At 39.3% G+C, this 21862-nt stretch overlaps 1 protein-coding gene across 2 annotated transcripts in view; it reads left to right on the forward strand.

The window, feature by feature from the left end:
• Positions 1-18946, forward strand: part of gnaz (guanine nucleotide binding protein (G protein), alpha z polypeptide) — a 39207-nt gene extending 20261 nt beyond the window's left edge. For both annotated transcript variants that reach the window (XM_042509149.1, XM_042509150.1), the window contains exons 2-3: positions 2083-3431; positions 16437-18946. In XM_042509149.1, the coding sequence (XP_042365083.1) occupies positions 2709-3431; positions 16437-16781 (1068 nt within the window). In that variant the 5' untranslated portion in view covers positions 2083-2708 and the 3' untranslated portion in view covers positions 16782-18946. The remainder of the gene's footprint in view (positions 1-2082; positions 3432-16436) is intronic.
• Positions 18947-21862: the final 2916 nt, after the last annotated feature.

The following is a 21862-nucleotide window of genomic DNA, read 5'->3' on the forward strand; positions in this document are numbered from 1 at the left end:
TCTGAAATCTCAAGAGGCAGTGTAAACAGAATAACTGTAGCGTGGCAATGCTTGAATGGGAAGTGTGCCGGTTAGTATGCAGTGTGAATGTATATGCTTTCACTAATTATAAGTCTTGATTACTCATAAGTTGATGACTTAAGCAAAGAATTTTATATATTTTTTGCTTTGTTAGCTTTTATTAATTTGAAATATTGAAACTGAATTTACTGTTACCTCAGTGTGATAATTCTGCTGATTTTCAACCAGCTTTGTGTTATAACATTGTTAGTATTATGTGTAAATGAACTGTAGTAAACTTCCCTCCATCCTATCAGCGCCGAGATCTACCTGCTTATCTTTCAACTCAAATTTCACTGGCTTTAGGGCTGTTGCGCAAATTACAGATTGTGCTTCTGCATTATCGTATGCCATGGACACAAAATCCCTTTACACGGAGACTGCGCTAAAGGGCTGCTGCCCAGCCTCTATTTATGCCTGTTTTACATTTTTACATAGAGCCTAAGAAAGGCGGCATCATGTCACTCCAGTGTGTGATTTTAGATAGCATTCAGGTATTGTGGAAACAGAAGAGGCGTGAAAGGCATAATGCTTTACACAACAGCATAGGTCTGTTGTGTGACATATAACAAAGGTGTCGACAGCGCTTTCTGAACAACAACATGGCATAACATAGCAATAACAATTATTTACCTTCTCTGATATATGCTAACGGATCTCATCCTCTGTTCTCAGGGTAAGGAGATCCTGATTCTCATTGTCTACCCAATTTGTGAACATTTTTGACTGCTGTTCTTCTTTTATGAGTAGGCTGATAAGTGCAACTAGCTGTTTTTAAAATCTAAGATGGGTTGCACACATTACATATTGTCAAAACGTCACACACCTTTCCACCCATAGCCCCATGCCAGTTGTTTTACACAGATGCCACTGATAGTTTAATGGCAACTCTGTACCCCCATTCTGCAATCGCATCTTTTGTACAAAATGATGAAGCTGCATAATGGTGAAATATTACTGCCTGAACATGCAGTATAAAGGGGGTTAAAGAGTACAGAAGTGGATCGAGAGAGCGGTAGAAGAAACGGTAGAAGTAGGCAGTGCTCATCACATAAACCATAAATAGATAATTTAAACTTGCGGCTCTTTTAGACTTTCCAAATGTTATCAGAGTGAATGGACTAAATATTGATAGTGAAATGAGTCATTTCGGAGGTTTTGACATTCACAGAAATTCATCCACTGATTTACAGATGTCTTTTTCTCAATGTAAGTCAGTGGAGAAACAGTCTTTCTGGTACCCATGGCATCACGTGACGGTGCAATTCCACTTTTGACCACTATGTAAAATATGCCTCAAAGTGCAGCGCACTTCCTGGGGGTTTAGTTAAAATGACCAAGCTGCATATGTCACCCACCAGTGGGAGCAGTGCATTCCAGAAGTAGTAGGTTTTCAACCTCTTGAACAAAAGCAAATGCAGCAGTCCTTTATCTCTGTTTTCTGTAATACGTATTAGCATCTTTCTATTGGACAGCCTAGCTTTCTGAAAAGATCATCTTTCCAGCAGTAAAATACTTCCAAAAGTGTAAAGCTAGAGCCAGGAGGTAATAAGCATACAAACTGGAAGCAGGGGCAAACAGCAAGTCTGCCTTTCTCGTTAAAAAAATTGCTTACCAGCATCGCTGAAGTTCTCTAATTGACACATTCTATATTGTTTGTTTAATCTGCACAGGTGCAAAAACAGTCATTTGTGGTTTATTCTTCCATCAAGCACATCTATGCAGAGTGCCTCTGGCATTACTGTGGGTTGCTAGAAGCAGTCGGTGCATGCAGGTTAGGTCTCCATACACCCACAGCAGTACCAAACCAGGCAACCTGTTTAAGCAGGGACTAAACAAACATAATATGTGTTAACTAGTGAGCTTCAGACAAGATAGTCAAGATATTTTTAAACTTTGGAGGGAGCCAGGCTTGCTGTGGTCTATCAACCCTTTCATGTCCACATTTAACTCTAACAGTGATGAAACTGATCTTTAGTGTCTTAAACATTCATGTCTCTTCTCTGTCTTGTGTGTTGGCAGACTCGGAGGCCTTCAGTTGCTGGAGAGACACTACACCACAGAGGAAGCAGAAAAGATTTTATCAGTAAGATCAAGAAAAGCAGGCCAGTATCGAACTGAGGTGGACGGTAGCCGAAGCCAAACAAGGGCAACGTACCACAAGAGCCATGTGGGAGGAGAGTGAGGGAGTTTTGCTATTCTCACGCATCAAGCCCAAACACTTTGTCTACTGATATACGCTTAACGTTCTCCAGCACTCTTCCAGAGCTTTTCCTCAGGGGGAGCCCCTGCTATGAACCCCAGCTCTGTTGGCTTCAGCAGGCAGTCCAACCTCAGTGCCAGGCGCTGTGTGGGCATCCCGCAAGTCTGGGTTCTGCCCACACAGGACTCACAGACTGCCCCTGAACAAAAAGAATGAAATACTCCTGAGTCACTCCTCTGTGTGGTGGCTTCTCCTGTTTAGTATTAAATTGGTCTGGTTGTGAAGTTTTGTCTGCCTCTCCATCGACAAGTTCCTGCCTTGAGTGAAAACCCTCTCCAACTCCAACTCTCCACCGGCCCTTTTTAGGTCACCACTTCCGTTATAATTTGCTTTCCCATCAAGCAGCAGCACGAGTTCCTTTGTGCTCACCACGTGGTGGAGGACCATGGGATGCCGTCAGAGCTCGGAGGAGAAGGAAGCAGCGCGGCGCTCGCGGCGGATCGACCGCCACTTGCGCTCAGAGAGTCAGCGGCAGCGTCGTGAGATCAAGCTACTTTTGCTGGGCACCAGCAACTCGGGCAAGAGTACCATTGTCAAGCAAATGAAGATCATCCACAGTGGGGGCTTCAACCTGGAGGCCTGCAAGGAGTACAAGCCCCTTATTCTGTACAATGCTATCGACTCACTAACCCGCATAATCCGCGCTCTCACCACCCTCAAGATCGACTTTCACAATCCTGATCGCGCCTATGATGCTGTGCAGCTCTTTGCCCTCACAGGGCCGGCTGAGAGCAAAGGGGAGATCACCCCAGAGCTGCTGGGGGTCATGAAGCGTCTGTGGGCTGACTCAGGGGTCCAGGAGTGCTTTCAGCGATCTAATGAGTACCACTTAGAGGACAACACTGCCTACTATCTGAATGACCTGGACCGCATCTCTGCACTCGAGTACATCCCAACTGTAGAGGACATCCTACGGTCCCGCGACATGACCACCGGCATTGTGGAGAACAAGTTCACCTTCAAGGAGCTCACCTTCAAGATGGTAGATGTGGGTGGACAGCGCTCAGAGAGAAAGAAGTGGATCCACTGTTTCGAGGGCGTGACTGCAATCATTTTCTGTGTCGAGCTAAGTGGCTATGACCTCAAACTCTACGAGGACAACCAAACGGTAAGAAAAATCTGTTTTAGAGCGCCCACACTGTCACCAACAGTAAATGACTGCACATGCACACATGCATGCACTAACACAGGCATTCAAAAAGCAGCAGCCACAGTGTAAAATAGCACTTTTGAAGAGGGAAAAAGAAGATATAAACCTAATCAACACAAATCATACAAATGTTCTCTCTTATTAACTTTTGACACCATTTGTGAGAGGAGGTGCAACATTTTTTTTTTCTTTCACAAAGATAATTTCGGTAGCGTGAATACATCTCTAAAGGAGACAGATAATACTTATCTGGCTCACTGCTATGATCTAAGATACCAATAATCTTGTTATCTAGATTCTAGTCTAAGTAATTACTTTAAGGCATTAACTTTTAGGTGCACAGTATTAAGAAATATTAGTTTTACATATTTTGTACCACATCAGTTATTTTTATTAAATAAAGGCAACATGCTGTGAGGTGTCAATCCTTCAAAGGAAGGTGTATAAAATGTTTAATAATTCTAAGAAGCAAAGAGGGCTCAAAGCAGTCCTGCAGTATCATTTCCTTTCTGTGAATCCCCGTCTTCAATACAACAGACATGTGGTACAGTTTTATAGGTAGTCATAATTTACAAACTTCTTTGATGATTACTTTCAGTTAACAAAATAGTGTTTTTAACAAAGTTAAGAGTTTAAAAATTGACTTTCAGCGGCAAAAAAATAAAAAATAAAAATAAAAATGGAACTGTTTCCCCACACAGGTGTAGAATTTAAGGGGGTATGGAAAGAAGTGATACATACTGTTGGGTTTTTTTTTCAGGTAATTGTCTTACAACTTTTAACAAATTTTTTTTTTTGCAGTTTGCAGGACATGTCCTGCCTAGTTACTGAATGCCTTTTAATAATGCTTTTGAAAGGAGTCAATTTGCTCTGGGTTCAAATCTTTGTGAAAGGCAGAGTGCAGTACAAAAAAACAAATGCTGATCGAGGTTTCAAAGGCTTAAGTACATGACAGTAGCAGAGGACTTATATTCTGACAAAGATTAATACATCTGCACCATAAATTGGTGCAGAAAATGCAAAAAAATTGGAGTCTAAAAATTGCGGGAAATGTGTGTGTGAAGCTAAGGGGACTATTTAGTGGACCCTTGAGTTCAGGTCCACAGCTACAGGATGCAACAATGTATGACTTTAATTCTGTGGGGAAAAAAATGCCTACCTAATTTCAGGGATCAGAGGTTGTATGAATGATATTTTTGTACCTGATTTGGAGGTTTGCCACAGACACCACAAAAATGTTCCTACCCTTTTTTGGAAGACATTCATTACAGCGTAGACTAACTGTTGATTGGATTTACTGTATTGAAGTGAAAAACAGGTACTCCTTCACAATATTAAAGGCAAAAGATGTAACTGCAGTAGGCAGTTTTCCTAATATCCCCCAAAGGGCATCCAGGACCACTCTAAGCACCCTTTTCACCATTTTACTTCTCCCCCCTTGACAAATTATTACCTTCCATAATTTGTCTGCAGTTCATTCACTTTTGCTTTATAAACAATTTGGAAAGCCCTATCCAAATTTTATAGTCCATAACCAAAGTTCTTTGGCTTGGGGTATGGATGGATTGATTTTGTAGAAACATATTCACTTTGCTCTTGATGTGGGAGCAAAGCTCTTCTGAATGAAGAGGGCGGTCGGTGTTTATCTCCTCTTCATGGTTAAGGAATTCAAACGATTTGCTATCTATAGCATATCTTCTTTGTTATCTGAGTGTTTTGAAATAGCTGGGCAGTTTTTGCTTGTTTAACTGCCTTTTTGATAATGGAATCTCAACAACAGATATTATTTCACTTTTTTTTAGACTAGACCAACTATAAGGGGTCAGCTATTTTCTATTTCTTCACAGGCATGACCGCATTTTTTCCCTTAAGAGGTTCCAACTATCCATGCTCACCTTGATGTCATTATACACAAGAAGTAATTCTAGAACAGAGGAAACTTTGTCATTCCTGTAACTGAACTGGCCTGATCATTCGTGGGTTACCGGGATAAAACAGGGAGTACATTGTGCCAGGTTGGAACATGAAATCAATTAGTTTTATAGGTTAAAAATAAAGTCTGAGGAGTAAAATGCAGTATGGTGTTAATTGAGTTCACAGAATAAAGTGTGAGGCTGTACCTGTGAGAATTAGCAGATTGTGAAAGCACTGCTTAGCAATGGGAGTTCACAGGTGCTACAAAAAAACAACTTTTATTATTCTAAGATGGGAGAGGAAGAAGATAGCAATGGATCAAAAGTACCAGAATGAAAGGCATCCTAAAGTTAGAGCAGCCATCCTGCTACCGACTGTGAGTAGGATTTCTGAAAAATACTGACACTTTTGATGGTTGGAGTGTGGCTGAATTAATGACTTCCATTTTAGTTTTATGTGTTCTAACAATAACAGCGTTTCCTCTTTTGGTGAACCTGTGACATAGCAGTGATAATATAAATGCTGGCCGTGATTTCTGGTGTCCAGACTCTGACACGTTGCCTAATCTGATTCTAATGAAACCCTTTCTCAAACAACCTCTTTTTGTCTTACAATTTACTGCACCAGCGTGACGACTGACCAGACGTCAGCCGTATGAGTACATTGTGTAGACTTTAGATTTAGATGCTTTATATATGCCGTTGTTGTCTATGTAGGAAAAATGAAGCGTTTGTAGGGCACATGTAAAGCCAGAATGATAAATAGTAGGCTATGCCTTATATAATTTGCAATGTCATTACTCAGTGGTTTTATAACAGATGTGACAGTGTCTTCATGCCCCCAGGTATGTACAATATATAATGTATGCATAGAACATGCAGAATTGTGCAGACGTGTGTCTCTGGATGCAGAGCTTATTATGACCAATAGAGACAATCTACTTAAATATATTTTAGACTATATGTAGCACTATGCATGTGGCATTTGTTAAGTATTTAGTATATCTAAACATGTCAGTGACAAAGTACTCATACAGTAGAAACTAATTTATGTCATGGCTGAGATGTTACAGTCACTTGCAGTATAATGTAGGCTGAACATTTATATGCAAGGCGTCTGCAGATTTGTGAAAGAGAGGCTGTACTTACCAGCATACAAACAACATAATGGTGGCCTTAGAGGACATTAGGCCACACCCTCATACATTTACAGGACCATCAGGCAGACTGGATAATGCAGCAGTAATTGTGAAAGTCACATTCACCGTATACCGAATCTAAATGTTCCTGGACTGAGTGCAGGTATGTCGCTCTGGCTCCTTAGACAAAAACAGAAGGCTCCTCTGTGAATTCCTGCATCTTGGAGCCGCCTACTTCCATAACCACTGTCAGCTGACACAACACTGCTGTTACCTAACACACTGTGTAGCCTCTATGTGCTCAATACATCTGCACTGTGAGAAAGAGCATTTGTATCTGTGCACTCTATGTGTCTCTGTATGCAGTTTTTATATGATATTTCAGCTGATGGTGTATAACATCAGTGAAACACAATTTGGTGTGTTCTAAGTTGGGTTAAACATCAGTTAACCCTTTGAAACCTGGAACGACATCACTTTTCTTTGGGCTGCTTTATAGTAGTAGTATTTAAACTTTTTAAACTATTTAAATTGAATTATTCAAACTGAGAAAATTGGTGCAATTTCCTTCAAAAATATGGGATAAAAGGCAATGAGCGACTTGGTAAGAAATGTATAAGACAATGATATGATAAGATATGTATATAATGTCATTATGCTGACCCTGATTTGGGTGTAAATAGAGAATAATGCTAACAAGCTACTGTAATACAGAAAACAAAAGAGAAAAAGCAGCTGATTAGCAAATAAAGTTCTTTAGAATAAACAAACCAATATATCATACCTACAAATAAAGTACCTCAAATAGATCTAGAAGCCCACAGTATTTTAGGCAGAAAACGTGCTTCTACCACACCAAATAGCAAAAAATATGCCAGCTACAATGTTCTAAGCACAGACAAGCCAATGTATTTCAATATATATATTATACATTTCAACCTGAAAACAGATACTGACAATAACTAGAGCAAATTACAAATAGCAGAATACTTTGAAGATTGATCTCAGGGGAAATGTGTATATATTTCTGAGAAAATGGCTTTTATCTGTTTGATGAGCTTGTACAAAATATGGGACAAGTGCACACTCAACTGATTTTTTGATAAAGAACAAACACATGACCACATCCTTGTCTTCTGCAAAGAACTTGAGCAGACTAACCTGAACAAAAAGTCATATTTAGTAGGTTGCACAACACGCTATCTTATAGCTGGGACAACCTAAGAAAGCAATATAAAGGCATTACCTATGACATGAGTATTGGTTAAAACCTCACACGAAGAAATGGCTCAGAAAAGTTGAATACATTTGCAGTGAAAATGTTGCACAGCATCTACATTGATTGCTAAATAATGGCTATTTTACGATGATGTTTTAAGTTTGTTCCTGCATTGTTAAGGGCCAGCTGTAATTAGTTCATACTGCCTTAGCAGTGGATGTTATTTCCCCCAGCATCAGTGATATTCAGTCTTTGACTCCATGAAAACGCTGACATGTGATTAAGAGACCTTCCTGTCCTCTTGCAAGCACAACATGAACCCGCCAGCAAAGATATCTGCCCTTCTTTACCTCAGCACTAACACAACTGAGTCAATAAGTACAATGTATTCTTTTTAGTATATATGCATGAAAAACAGTTGATTAAGTCATGTGAAATAAACCATGGATAAAAAAAAACCCATTAGGCACCACAAAGTTGCTGATTCAACTTTCTGGACCAGAGTTGACTCAAAGGTCTTAGTTCAAGTGCAACTCTGTCCCAACAGTAGCAGAATGATTTGTGAAGAGCATGTTTGAAGTCTGGGGCTAACCCATGAATAATATCTTCTATTTAATGGAAAACAACACAACAGGGATCTCTTGGCGAGGTGGTCTTAGCAGCAGCAAATAAGGTGAAGGACACACCATGATTCGAAATGCTAGCTTATGTTAGAGACATAAACATGAACATGAAGCCGCAGACGTGTTAGCAGACGGCTAAACTATTAGCAGCATTTTTTCTCCATCTCTTAACTGCTTCTCCGATTGACATGCGTTTTGTCAGATTGTTTTAGACTATCTCTTAGGCAAGTCTGTCTTCCTTTTTTGGGGTTGCTTTGGACAGTTGATGCCAATGCTGGAGTAGCAGCTATTTCTGCATGCTTCTTGCACTGAATCAGGCTTTAACTATCTGAAGGGAAGTGTGGGTGCTTATGTAGAAAATCCAATAGGAACGCCCTTCCTCTGAAATGACCTGTGATTGGCTGAAGTCACATTTTCTACATTTTCTAAATCCTGAAACCACAGCCAAGGAGAGGTGCAGAAGTCTAGTTTTCTCTCCAACTACTTGAATTACAATATGTTCAAAGTTTATTAAGTTGTGTTGCTCTATGAAGCCAAAATTAAACTGCTTACCTGAGCTTTAAGAAAATTGAAAGGCACCCCCAAAGGTGGGGAAATTTAGTTGGTTTTATAACCGTCATTAGGAAATTCAACATCGAAATCAACAAGAAATCATTCTTTTATGAGCATGTGTATGTACGAAGGCTCTGGAAATCAGTCATATGCACAAACCCTTTGCTGTGAAGGTTCATCATTAGAAGAACAAGTTTCATTTTTTTAATGACACCTTGTTGTGTCCAGTGAGCCCTCAAAAATCCATACAACGTCTTATGAGCAGAAAACAAACTTCACCCGAGCAGATCGACACCGGTTCAGTTTCAATGCACCAGCTTACACGAGACAGAAAAGACACCATAATAATTACAATACAGCATTTACCCATCAACCCATTCCCTGATGCATTTTCCCTGTCCCATCCCCGTCTTCATAATGAATCAGTTGCCATGGTTACTGTTGCTTAGCAACAGGCCAGTCAAATGCTCCTAATCCTGCGCTGTTGACAGTGAGCTGTGACTAGGGAGGGGAGGACGAGAAGGGGAGAGGAGGGAAGGGGGGGGTGTACAACAAACAGCAGCACTGGAGAGAATAGATAGGAGATGTGTATGTGCATGCATGTATTGTGTGCCTGCGCGAGTGTTTGTAGGTGCATTATTATGAATGTGTAGTGCCCGTTTATATGCAACTGCTGACGCTGATTAACTGCAGTGACTTCTGTGTGCATGTGAGATGAAAATGAAAAACCTACATGTGAGGTTAGCGGTTGTTTAAGCTTGTGTTAGCCAAGCATCAAGGCAGACACTGTCAGCTCTATTTCTATTTCCTCAATTATTATTTTATTAATCTCTCAAACAGGCATTAATTACCTGTCACATGAAGGAAGACTGGAAGTTAATTACTGATGTTTTGATGTCTTTACATCACGTTTTTCATGTACATTTTTCCTTTCATGTCACAGCAAAGACAATGTGTGAACTGATCTGAATGTAAAAAGACAGTTTCCAAGACTTTAAATCACATCACATGTCGTCAGAATCACAAAGAAAGGTGTCAGACTGGTGTCTCAAAATGTATTCAGGAATATTCTCCCTCACTCAGCTGCAGCATCTTAACTGTCTAATGCATGATAGTAAGGCATTACTATCATGTAACTGAAATGCTTCATATGACATAATGGTGTTTTGAAACTGAGCCTTCCAGGAAACACAATAAGACTGTTCAAGGACACACCAAGTGAAAGAAAGACATGTCCTGCTTTTTTGCCAGTATCTTGCTTACGAAGTTTCCGTGTATCCCTTTTATTACTAAACTGTAATAGCAAGGGCTTAATTATTGTATGTTGGCATGCTACATACGGTATACATGTAGCATGCAACTAAGCATGCTACATGTTAAGTTTGCTGTTTTATGTTATGAAACAAAAATGCAACTTTCTGTCAGTTTTTATAATGTATCTGTTCAGAATATGGTGGTTTATGTTAGTTATTGTCACTTTTTTGTTAATTCGTAGTTTACACCATAAGTGAGTTGGCTGTTATAAGAGTAAATGCTTCACAGCCAACAGTTGTCCTTTTTTACAAGCATGGATCCTTCTCTATGGAAAAAATGCCACAAGTTTGACGTCAGTTAAGTTAAATGGAGAATTTTGGTAAACTTCCTCATATTAAACCCTGTGAAACAGCCGTTTCCAAGTGGACCTGAGGATAGGCATTAAGAATAACTTAAATATCTATAACAAAATGGTCAATCGTCTCGTTGATGGTCCTGTATGCTTATGCAGGTCATGTAGAGGCATCGGTGTTAAACTGAAACTGTTTCATAAACAGTTAAAAACTCCTTGTAGCTGCTTCAAGTTAGCTCCCTCCCTCTCACTTTATGTCTCACAATAACATGGTGCCTCTTCATTACTTTCATGTTGTTAAAAATAAGGGATGTCATTTTTTAGGTTTGGATCATAAAGTAACTGCTAAAGTAACTGCTTTTATATTATCAACAGCATACTCAAACTCTTACGCATTACAAAAAACAGTAAATGTGGACTTCAGAACAGATCATAAAAAGATAAATATATGGCAATATGTTATTCAATGTTGCTTAGCTGATAATCAAAAATGCTATTTGGATAAAAATCTAATGCAAGAATAATAGTATGTACAAATGTAATGTATTTGTTTGTTCGTGAAATTGGAACCCAGCAGTGTTGCTGCCCACAGTAAGCAAGACATTAGTAATTAAACGGAGAGGGAAACAGAAAGGGAACAGCCTGAATAATGCAAATTTCAGGTAGAGCAGACAAAAACATGGTGACAGAGAAAATCATCTAGGTAGATAAGAGCAGAGCATCCCTTCCTGTAAGACTGTGACATTTAAAATGAACCATAATGAATTACGTGGCTGTGGTTGCACACTTAAGTGATTTGTATTTATGGGAAACAAAGCAATGACACTGGGTTGAACTTCCTCATTAATACTTAAGCGTAATTAAGGCCTCTGGACTACTCTGACAGAGGGAGGTGAGGGGGAAGCTGTGTGTGTGGGTATGTATATGTATGTATGTGTGTGTGTGTGTGTGTGTGTGTGTGTGTGTGTGTGTGTTTGTGTATCTGTGGGTGTTTGAAGCAAAGGAAGGGGGTCTGCATGCTTTAGTGCTCCTGGAAGTTGCACCCCCCTCATCCCGCTCCCCCATTAAGAAACTTACTGTACAACCGCTGTGGTGGCCCGGTGACGAGACTAGAGACTCCCTGGGCTCAGCTGGCTGTCTCCTGCTATACTCTCTTGGCAGCTGGGCTCTTGTTTTCACACCCTGGAAAGAGAAGGAGCGAGGTCAAAACCCTGACATGACTGTGCAGTGTACAATGTTTAGGGGCCAGACTCAGTCCCCTGGGGACACATATTTATACAGAACGGAGTGCTTATGTTTTAGTCTGCGGGTAACTATATGATATGAAATGGGAGTGGAGAGAAAGATGTATGAACGAAGAGAGAGTAGTTCCAACAGTTCAGTGCAGATCAGAGGTCTGCTGATAAATTGTTGTGCAATTTGTACAGAACACAAAACCTCTAGTTGGGGCCGGGTGATATGGCTAAAAATGTTGTCACAATAAAAAAAATCATCGTGGTCAAATCATTATTTCTTTTCATTTTAAAGGCAAATTCTGCTCCTGAGTGAAAGTTAGGGGGAAAAAAACAGTTAATTGTAGTTTAAACTATTATTTGTTCTCAGAACATGACAGCATTTTCCAAACAGCAGAACAAATCTCGATTAAAAACAATTAGAATCAAAATGATGTGATCAGAGAAAACACTAAAAATAGACATAGTAATCTTGATTCTGGTCAGCAGCATGCCAAAGTCTTTGGAGAGACAGTTTGTATGCGTTTCAGTGACATTGGAAAAAGAAAAAATAAACAAAACAAAAATTTCAGCTGTGCTCAGTATTTTCTGTACAATTTTTACATCCACAGTTTAATTTTTGCCTTTTCTCAATCAAAACAATCACAAAAGACGAACTTTGACGATGTCCTATATAGTATGTATAGACTGTTACGATGCTTCACACAGTGTCACTAAACCGGCCCTGCCCATAGTTATGAATAACTTCAAGGTTTAATAATATATAAATGGGTGCTTTATTTAAAAAAAAACAAAAAAAAACAAACCCTTAACAGTTGTCATGAAAGTTGAAATCATCATTTTTTGTACTAGGCTGCAAACATGTCTGTTTCTGCTGTAAAGTTGGGCATTATAGCATGGACATCTATAGGCATTGAATTGCTTCAAGGGCCATTTGACGAACTGAGCTGTTTTTGGTACTTCGGTGTTGGGTTCATTTTTCGGCCTCAGAGGTTGCCGCTTGCTTCTGTGCAAGGCCAGAATGGTCAAAGCATCTAAGAGCAGTGTGTAAGCCATTCAGAAGCTGAATGCACACAATATCATCTGAGGAATTTTATAGTCTTAATTTGGATCAATAGACCAATAATATTTAATAGCCCATGAATTTAATAACCTATTACTAGAATTACTCTACAACATATAATAATCTAAATTTGGTAATACAGGATGATATTTTATTATATGCATATTTTATGTTCTTCAAATGTAAAGTCAGACTTTGCAGTGACTTTGCAGTGACAAAAAAAATAAATATAGCCACGCAAAACAGCAAACGAGAGTGAATCTGGGGTTGGCTTTTACTTTGCAAGTGTGTTTACTAACAGCAACAAACAATCCTGAATAGAGCACCTTATTTTTCTTTCTGTTGGACGAACAATTTGTTGACTGTGAAAATTAGATGCTTTTTTCTTATCTTGGTAAGAGCGCACTTGGCTACTTTTAAATTCTCTCCTACCTAAAAAAAAGTAACATGAATAAGACAAAAACAACCAGTAAGTATTAACAAAATGAAAATAAATTGTGGATATGAACAAAAATAAGACGATTTTGTTTCGAGTAACGCTTCCTAAACGAGGCCCGATGTTAATAGTATCTTAGGTCCCAATATTTGTGATTCAATAGACATAAATTTACTTCAGTGTGTTTTTGGAAACCATTGTTCCTTCCACAGTTACCCTCAGGGATGTATTTATTGCTATAGCTGTTGAAAAAAATGTGGCTGCATATAAGGGTTACATACAATTTTGGTTTCTGATAACTGCAGCCTTTTCATTGTTATCCAAAAATAGTGCCCTTACAACACTGAATAATCAGGATTTATTCAGAATCTGTAGTATGATTGTCTAATTCTTAGCTATTCCCCTCAGTATCTTTTTTCATGCTGTGCAGATCTTGTGATTTGCTCAGAGCACCATGTTGTTTCTGTAACCTTTTAAACAGCAGTCTTACATCTGACAACCTCCCAGTCACAAGCTGCTGGCCAGTCGCCATATGCCAGCAGCTGCCATGAACAGATCAACTCTCCTTTTCATTCTTTGCTCTTATACATTCAACGTCACATGAGCACAAACTGTACCGAAGCACATGGATGCATACATAACACTTACACACACAGACTTTCTTCTACACAAACAGCATGTTTTACCGTTCAGAAAACTAAATGTAAATAATTTAAATAATCCCTTTTTGTTATGGTCTTGTCCTGTCCTGAATGTAGTGAAATCAAATGCGGAAAAAATAATAAACAAGTCACATAATATAAAAATATATACAATTTCAAGTAACAAGACTTTTATTTAGATAAACTGTTTTGTTGCTATCTATTGCTGAACGAGATAGCACATGATGATTGAGCCCGTGGCTGTCTGGTAAAAGCCATTGCATTCCAAGTATTCTGAACTTAGCATCTGTGCTGACATTCCCGTGAAAAATTGCAAGAAGCACACAATCGTTAATAATTATAATCTCGCACACACCAGAGAGGCTGTTCGCATGCCTTGTTTGTGGGTATAACTACAAAAATCAATGCACCAAAATCAGTATATAACCCACATAACCACGAGCCAGTATTCATATATACGTAATTGATTCAAGAAGGCTGCGAGCACATGACCAATGCGCTGACGGGAGTAAAGAAGGAAATAGTATAAAGACTGAAATTCTACATAAAAAAGGCAGGCTGTGGTGGTGACAGGGTCAAACAACACAGGACTTTCCCCAAGGAGACTGGTGTTTGTGTCCCTCATTAAACTCAGTAACAATAATTGTCACCAATTCTTTTTCTAAACCTAACCTGTGTAACTTAATGTTAAGTACATAACATGACAACATCCAATAATGATTCTTTTTGTAAACCTAAACTATGTAACTTTACATCTAGAACAGTTCATGACAATGCCATTTGTGGGGTGCTAATTTGTCACAAACAGTGTGTATTTTCTTAAGATACAAAGGTGGTATGAGATTACAATGCACCAAATCATATATACAGTACATGCACACACATACACCATGGATGACAAGGTGCCATGGTAAACTGGAAACAGTGTTGGGACGGGACCAAGGTCATTGTGGCTCATTGACCTTAAAGGCAGAAAAAAAATTTGACTCCACAGGTGAAAAGTTACCCACATCCTCTGTATCTATGGGGCCATAGAGCAAGTGCACAAGAGAAATCCACCAGCTTACTTACCAGCATACTTCAGGGTTAGCCCTCCACTCACATGAGAGGGGACAACATGCAGCAAAGGGCCAAAAGCTGGAGGCGAACTCATGGCCGCTGCAACAAGGTCATTGCCTCTGTACATGGGGCAACCGTGCTATCCACTGAACCACCTGGCAACCCTAACTGATCAAATTCTGATAGTAAAACAAGTCATTTTGTTTGGGTTGTGACGCACAAAAAAAATTATCCACTGATTTCTGGATTTCTCTTTTCCAATACAAGTCTATGGGAAAAAGTCTTTTTTGGGCCCAATGGAACTGCACGAAGGACCCAGACATTGTAAGACAACTGTTCGGCCACTATGTCAAAGCCTGCTGCTGTTCCTGAGGGCTTGACACGCACACTTGACACACATACACACACACATACACACACACGTCTTTGCTGTGGTAAGCCTTTCATTTGCAGGGCTCATAAAACAAGCTGATATAAATAAATTCACCTGGTCAACCAACAAACACATTGCATTTACTGCTCATTGACACAGGTGTTGCCAAAGACTACAAAACAATTACCTCAAGTCAACTGACGTATAGCACATTGTTAAAGGTCTGGTTTAATACCAGCCACATGGTTCATATTTTTGTCTCTGCTGCACAATCTTACTGCTAATCATCTTTCCTTAATGTATCTTATGACTAACTCTTTTATCTGTAGGACATGGCAAACACACTGATTTCCATTACAGAATTGTGAAACAAATCATAATTATTATTTTTAGAGGAAAAAATATCACAACTAATGTGGTCTTTATGGCTATGAATGATAATGCATCAACATTTGGAAGACTTTTATCAAGATTTATTTATGCAGCTGAAGGCAGAATAAGAAAACAAGATCATAGAGCCAGAGCAGTTATGATGCACAGGAGGAGTTAGACGAGAAGCTTAGGACGGTCTGTCCTCAGTGTAAACAGCCTGTTGACAGTCTTTGTCCCTGCTTCCACCGCATACATTTGAAATTTAATGCATGCCACTTACTAAAATAGTTACAACTGTTCTTCACAAGAATGAGTTTTTTCTGTAATGACTAAAATCCCGATTGACACACATCTTGTGTGACTGATCATTTGGGCTTGGAGAAAAAGAGTGATGGTAAGAAAAAGTAATCAGCTGTTTCAGAGGGGAATGTGAGAGTTCAAACGTAGGTCTTAATATGTCTGAGTCTCAAGTCTCTGTTGACATAATAGAGACGCCGCACTGTTGGCTAGCCAGTCAGTTATCTTCATTTTCATCCTCAATTCTTGCCTTACATGGTCTAACTGTCTCTCCTGCCAAATTACATGATCCTGCTGAATGAGGTCTGATTGGGCTGATTTGGGTTGTTGCTTTGATGTAAAAAAAAATCCTGAGCTGTGAAATCCTCATGGACTAATCTTCTTTTTTATTTAATTTCTCTTTCCACCTCAACACAGAGCCGTATGGCTGAGAGCTTGCGCCTGTTCGACTCCATCTGCAACAACAACTGGTTCACCAACACATCTCTCATCCTCTTCCTCAACAAGAAGGACCTGTTGGCTGAGAAGATCAAACGCATTCCTCTGACAGTGTGCTTCCCTGACTACAAAGGTCAGAACACCTATGAGGAGGCAGCCGTCTATGTGCAACGGCAGTTTGAGGACCTCAACCGCAACAAGGAGACCAAGGAGATCTATTCGCACTTCACCTGTGCCACTGACACCAGCAACATCCAGTTTGTGTTCGATGCTGTCACGGACGTGATCATCCAGAACAATCTCAAGTACATTGGACTGTGCTAGGACCTGATGCTGGGTGTGGGGTGGGGGTGGGGGGTAAAGCGGGCTGCTTGGCAGCAGTTGGCCCGCCATCAGGCTGGAGATAAACAAAAGGCATGTCAGTCTGCCTGACAGTTTATCTCTTTAAAAAGGTGCAACAGAGACCTGCAAAGGAAATGAGGCAGTCAGATGGTCAGGGACGGACGATACTGTAGATTAAGTGTTTCAGTTGAAACAAAGAGATCTGATGGGCCATGGTCAAGATGGGATTTTTACCCAATGTGTTTGCACTGAATATGAGTATGCAGAGACACCCAAACACACATGCACACACACACCAACACACATCGTTATGTTTGCTCACACACAAGATCTTTGGATTAACAGTCAAGCACTTGTTTGACAAGGCAACACTGGAAATTTTAGACGACTACCCCTACCTGCCTGCTGCACCTGAGGTAGTAGGTCTGTACTGGTGGTTTTCAGTTACTTTTGTCTCCTTTGTTTTATTTGCCAGAGTCAATTAATGCTGCTTTATGAGAAGAATTTTGACAGAATCAATGTTCTCTTTTGGATTTTCACCCTAACAATGGTAACTGGTGAGTGCACCTGATAAGACGTGAGGAGAGCCTGTATTTCTGAGGAAAAAAAAAAAGTCAGTAGACATGATGTCACAGGGTTTCTGCCTAAAAGAGGAAACTGGCACAGTGTAAAGCTGAAGTGAAATATGTTTTCTACACACTATTTCTGTTCTGCCCCCTGGTCGACTCTAATGTTGTTCTTTCCCCCTCTTTCTTTTAGCATTTTTTTGTGCTTTAAAAAAAAGGTCTCTCAAACCTGCCATCTATAGCAGGCCGCTGACTTATAATACCATGAGAGTGTTATACTCGGTCGAGTCAAAAGTATTCTTTATGATCATTCCAGTAAGAGACAACAAAAACAGTGCCAAGACCAATTTGTAAATAAAACCAGATCCCATCCATTATGTTAATTTTTGTTTTTGTTTTTATGGACAAATACATTAAAACATGCATGATTTTGTTACTTTGGGATACTAATATATTTTCTTTGGGATTATGTTCCTCTTTTCTTAGGTTTAAATAATATATTCCCAAAAATATATATAAAAGTCAAACACTGTGTACGATTGTACAGTTGTCAGAGAGGAATCTATTGAAAAGAGTTATATCAATATAATAACAGTGAATATGATGTTATGATGAAAAAGATGACTGATGATGATGATAGTGGTGATGATGAATACAAAGGAAAATCTCACTACAAAGTTAGCATGAGACGAGAAAGTGGATAAAAGGAGAACAAGACTGTAGAAAAAATATGAAAAATAAGACGCAAATCTTGAAAGTTCTATCTTTCTTGCATTATCTAAGTGGAAGTTGTTAAACAGCCAGTCAGTATGATGTGTAAATATACTGTAAGGTACACTGTTCAAACAATGAAAATAAAGGTTGAGTTGGGATACTGTAAGTGAGATAAAGAGAGAGCGAGAGAAAGAGAAGGAGGACAACCCCACTCCGCTCCTCCTCTTACCCTTTCTTTTTCAGTTCAGGGGGTGATGTGCAAACAACTCAGCTAAGGGCTTCAGGCTTGACTTTACGGGATGTCCACTTCAACAAAAGACAAAACAATTAAAAAGAAATATAAAAAGGACAATAACTATGAATAAAACAACTTATGCAAATTTTCATGGTGTAGTAAATGTGTTTTTGGGTGGTGGTTGTGTCCAAAGTGCTTTAAATGTGTTTGGGAATGTTCAAAGATAAACTGGCCGCTGATCTTTCCTATTGTTCCATAATTGTGCTGCAACCAAGAAGAGGACGTACTGTCCAAAGTCCATGCATCCATCCTCGGTGTTCATGACATAAACAGCAATACAATGAAGCCGCTGGAGCAAGAGTAATCCAGACATAAAGTATGCAATTAAATTACTTCTGACTGAACTTGGCCTATGTGTGATGGGGTAACAGAGTACAGATTCCAGTCTAATTAGTATATAAATCCCAGCTGACCCAGCATATGTGCTACTGGGTCTGTTCCCAACATGTTCTCATTACAACTCGTCAAACACTGCCGCTTTGTCAGTAGATCTTCATGTCTAAATATGACAGGCTAGGTACCATGCTGTGTCAGTTTTGTACGCTCTGGGACGGCATGTCATCTTTTCAAAATAAACTTCTGGTTTCACAGGAAATGTTAAGTTTCTGCTCGTTACATGCATACAGTCTTTTTCAAAATAAACTTACAACATTGGTAGAGTTCTTGGTTTTTAGGTTTATTTCCTTTGGTTAGGGCAATAAAAGCAGGTGGTTAGGTTTAGAAAAGAACACAGCTTACAATTCATGCCTCACTACCTTGGTACTGTACGCATGTGTCCACTGACAGTGGCAGTATTTGACGTGTTGGGTTGTTGCCAGCTGCCTCTAAAACTGAAGCACCTGATGCATATCAAACCAGCACGAAAGGTGCCATCACTGGCAAAGCAGCAGGATTTGACGACTTGGGAGCAAAATGTTCCACATTTTTATTCTTTAAATTGTATCTCATGTATAAAATTGTAATGTTATTTAATGCAATTTTTGTACAGAGGAACTGAGAATGTCTCTATGAAAGACTGCATTATTACTTTCTTCTGCGGGCAAATCAGATTTGTTTCTCAAATCGGATCTTTAAGACAAACTGTCCACAGTGTTATTAACAAGTGATCAGACTTGTGTCCAGACTGTATAAAAACAATGGATGTAGCCACCATGACGTTGCCCATTGGTTTATGGACTTTGGCCAATGCCAAACTTTCTTTTGAGAAAGAAGTGACCCAAGATGACCATACGTGAAAGAGGGGTGGATCTGACTTATAGACTGTTTTGACAACACAAAACTCTATGACAACTCAAAATAAAAAAAAATGATATATAGAAATTGAGAATCTTGACAAAAAAAATATGTTTATATATGTATATGACAACTTGCAGACAGCCTGTGTGTTACAGAAACAGCTGTTTCTTAAACAAACTGATGAGGTGATCCTCTCACTCTTCTCTGTCCAAAACTGACCGAATGTCTGTCTTGCTATTTTTCCACCATGCTGCCATCTTACGCTGCTTACAGAGATTGAGGAATAACGTGACAGTAATACAGGACCATCAGCTTCTGTCAGCGTGTCCACCATTTCCGCGCCTATTTAATTTGAAGGAACAATGGCCAATAGGGAAACAGCTGCGTCACATCTAAGTCACACTGACCAATGGTGCCAACTCTAACACACACTCACTCTCTCACGCACTCACGGAAAACCCCATGGGCAACGCTGCGACTGCATGCTGCCGTCCAGCCAAAAAATATATAATGTTACATGCCTTTGACAGGATTATTTTTTCACCAAGCAGGCCATCCTGTTACTTTTCTGTTATATTCATGTGGTATGAAAATTTTTCATTTTTTAACGATCATTTAAGTGTTGATAATGCTTTTATTACATCAGATCGGGGACCATGCATAAAGCGTTTTAGTACACTGTGGCCAATGTGTTTTTTTTTATCATTATCTTTATTCTCTTTTATCTTCATCTTTTATGATTTTAGGTTAATTCACTGTGTCAAAAACATCTTCATGTCATAGGGGGTATTAATTGGTGGATTCATTTAAGCAACAGTGGGAATTTGTTTGAGTGTGAACATAAATAAAATCCACTACTGAGAGGGGAACTGAAAGCATCATGACTGTCATGTGGTAGGAGATGGTGCCAACTATTAGGAGTAAGTTAAAGAAGAAGAGGGTAGCTACTTAAAAGCTGATATAAAGAGGTATCTCTATTCATTTATTTGAGTGAATCAGGGAATGACTACAAGGGAAATTTAAAGCACAAATAGTGGGGCCTTTTTTGGGGTGAAGTAGGTTGGACTGGTGTCACAGGGTGGTGCTAAACAGCTTATGTTACAGTTCGTTAAATTCCCGCAGCTCACTAATTGACACTGTAGTTATTCGATGTAAAAAGTAAGCAATTGGCACAAACACCAATATTAAGTAAATGCAGAAAAAAACTGTGCTTACCACAGGGAGGGTTAAAATACCTATTTAGGATGGTCAAAAATAAACAGACAAGAAAGGGTAACAAAATGCAAATAATCATCTTCTGTAACACATCGTGACAGCAATAATACTTTAATTTAACTCAAATACCTCTAAGTTTTAGTACTCACTCTAGATGGCGTGGACAAAACACATGACAGTGGAAACCCATTAAAGTGATTCTTGTTACGGTGATCAGTGGTTTGTATGGATCTTAAAGTTTGGGACAGAATAACTGCAACACTAATGCTGTTTAAATAATTCACTTATATTCAAGTACTTGGCTTACAGTAGAGTTTCACTCAATTTTTGGTTTCGCTGGTCCAGTCAGGTGTGTGACCTTAGACCAGTCTGATTCATGCAGCAGTTTAGTTTAATTCCTGGGGCACACTATTCACATAATCATTCTTGATGCTTAATCCAAACTGTGTGTATGGAAAGTTGGGTAACCTGAAATATAAAGCAAAATAAGAAAGACTTTGCTACATCAGATATGATGGATGAGTGGTTAATGTATAAGACTCTGTGGTCTGTGTTTTTCAAATATTTTTGACATTAAATTATTATTTATGCAGTCAGTTGTATACAACTCACAAATGGACACTGTGTACATAAAGTAGAAACAATCCTGCTCCTGTTCAACAGCTTCTGCAATACACGGTGGTGTTTGAAGAGTCCCATTCTGGAGAACTTGAGAGAGATGCACACTGGCATGTGCTTTTGGAAAAATAGTGTTTGGTAACACATATCTTGATATATTGCATTTAGTCTTTATGTCGCTGAGCCCTAGTGGAGAGGGAACTATGTGCTAAGTCAGCTAAGATGACAAGGGTCAAGAAAGGCTAGTGGCAAGAGCCTTCTTCTTTTCTCTCTCTTTTTTCTTGTAGAAAAATGTCTGAATGATTAAGGAGGCCTAGAAATAGACAGGGCTGTGGAAAATGCCGGGGATTATAGATATTTATTGTTTCAGAACTGTCATCATGGGGCCAGGGTTTTCTATTTGTGCCCATGCTTGTTTG

This window comes from Plectropomus leopardus, chromosome 20 (assembly GCF_008729295.1).
Source record: "Plectropomus leopardus isolate mb chromosome 20, YSFRI_Pleo_2.0, whole genome shotgun sequence".
Lineage (NCBI taxonomy): Eukaryota > Metazoa > Chordata > Actinopteri > Perciformes > Serranidae > Plectropomus > Plectropomus leopardus.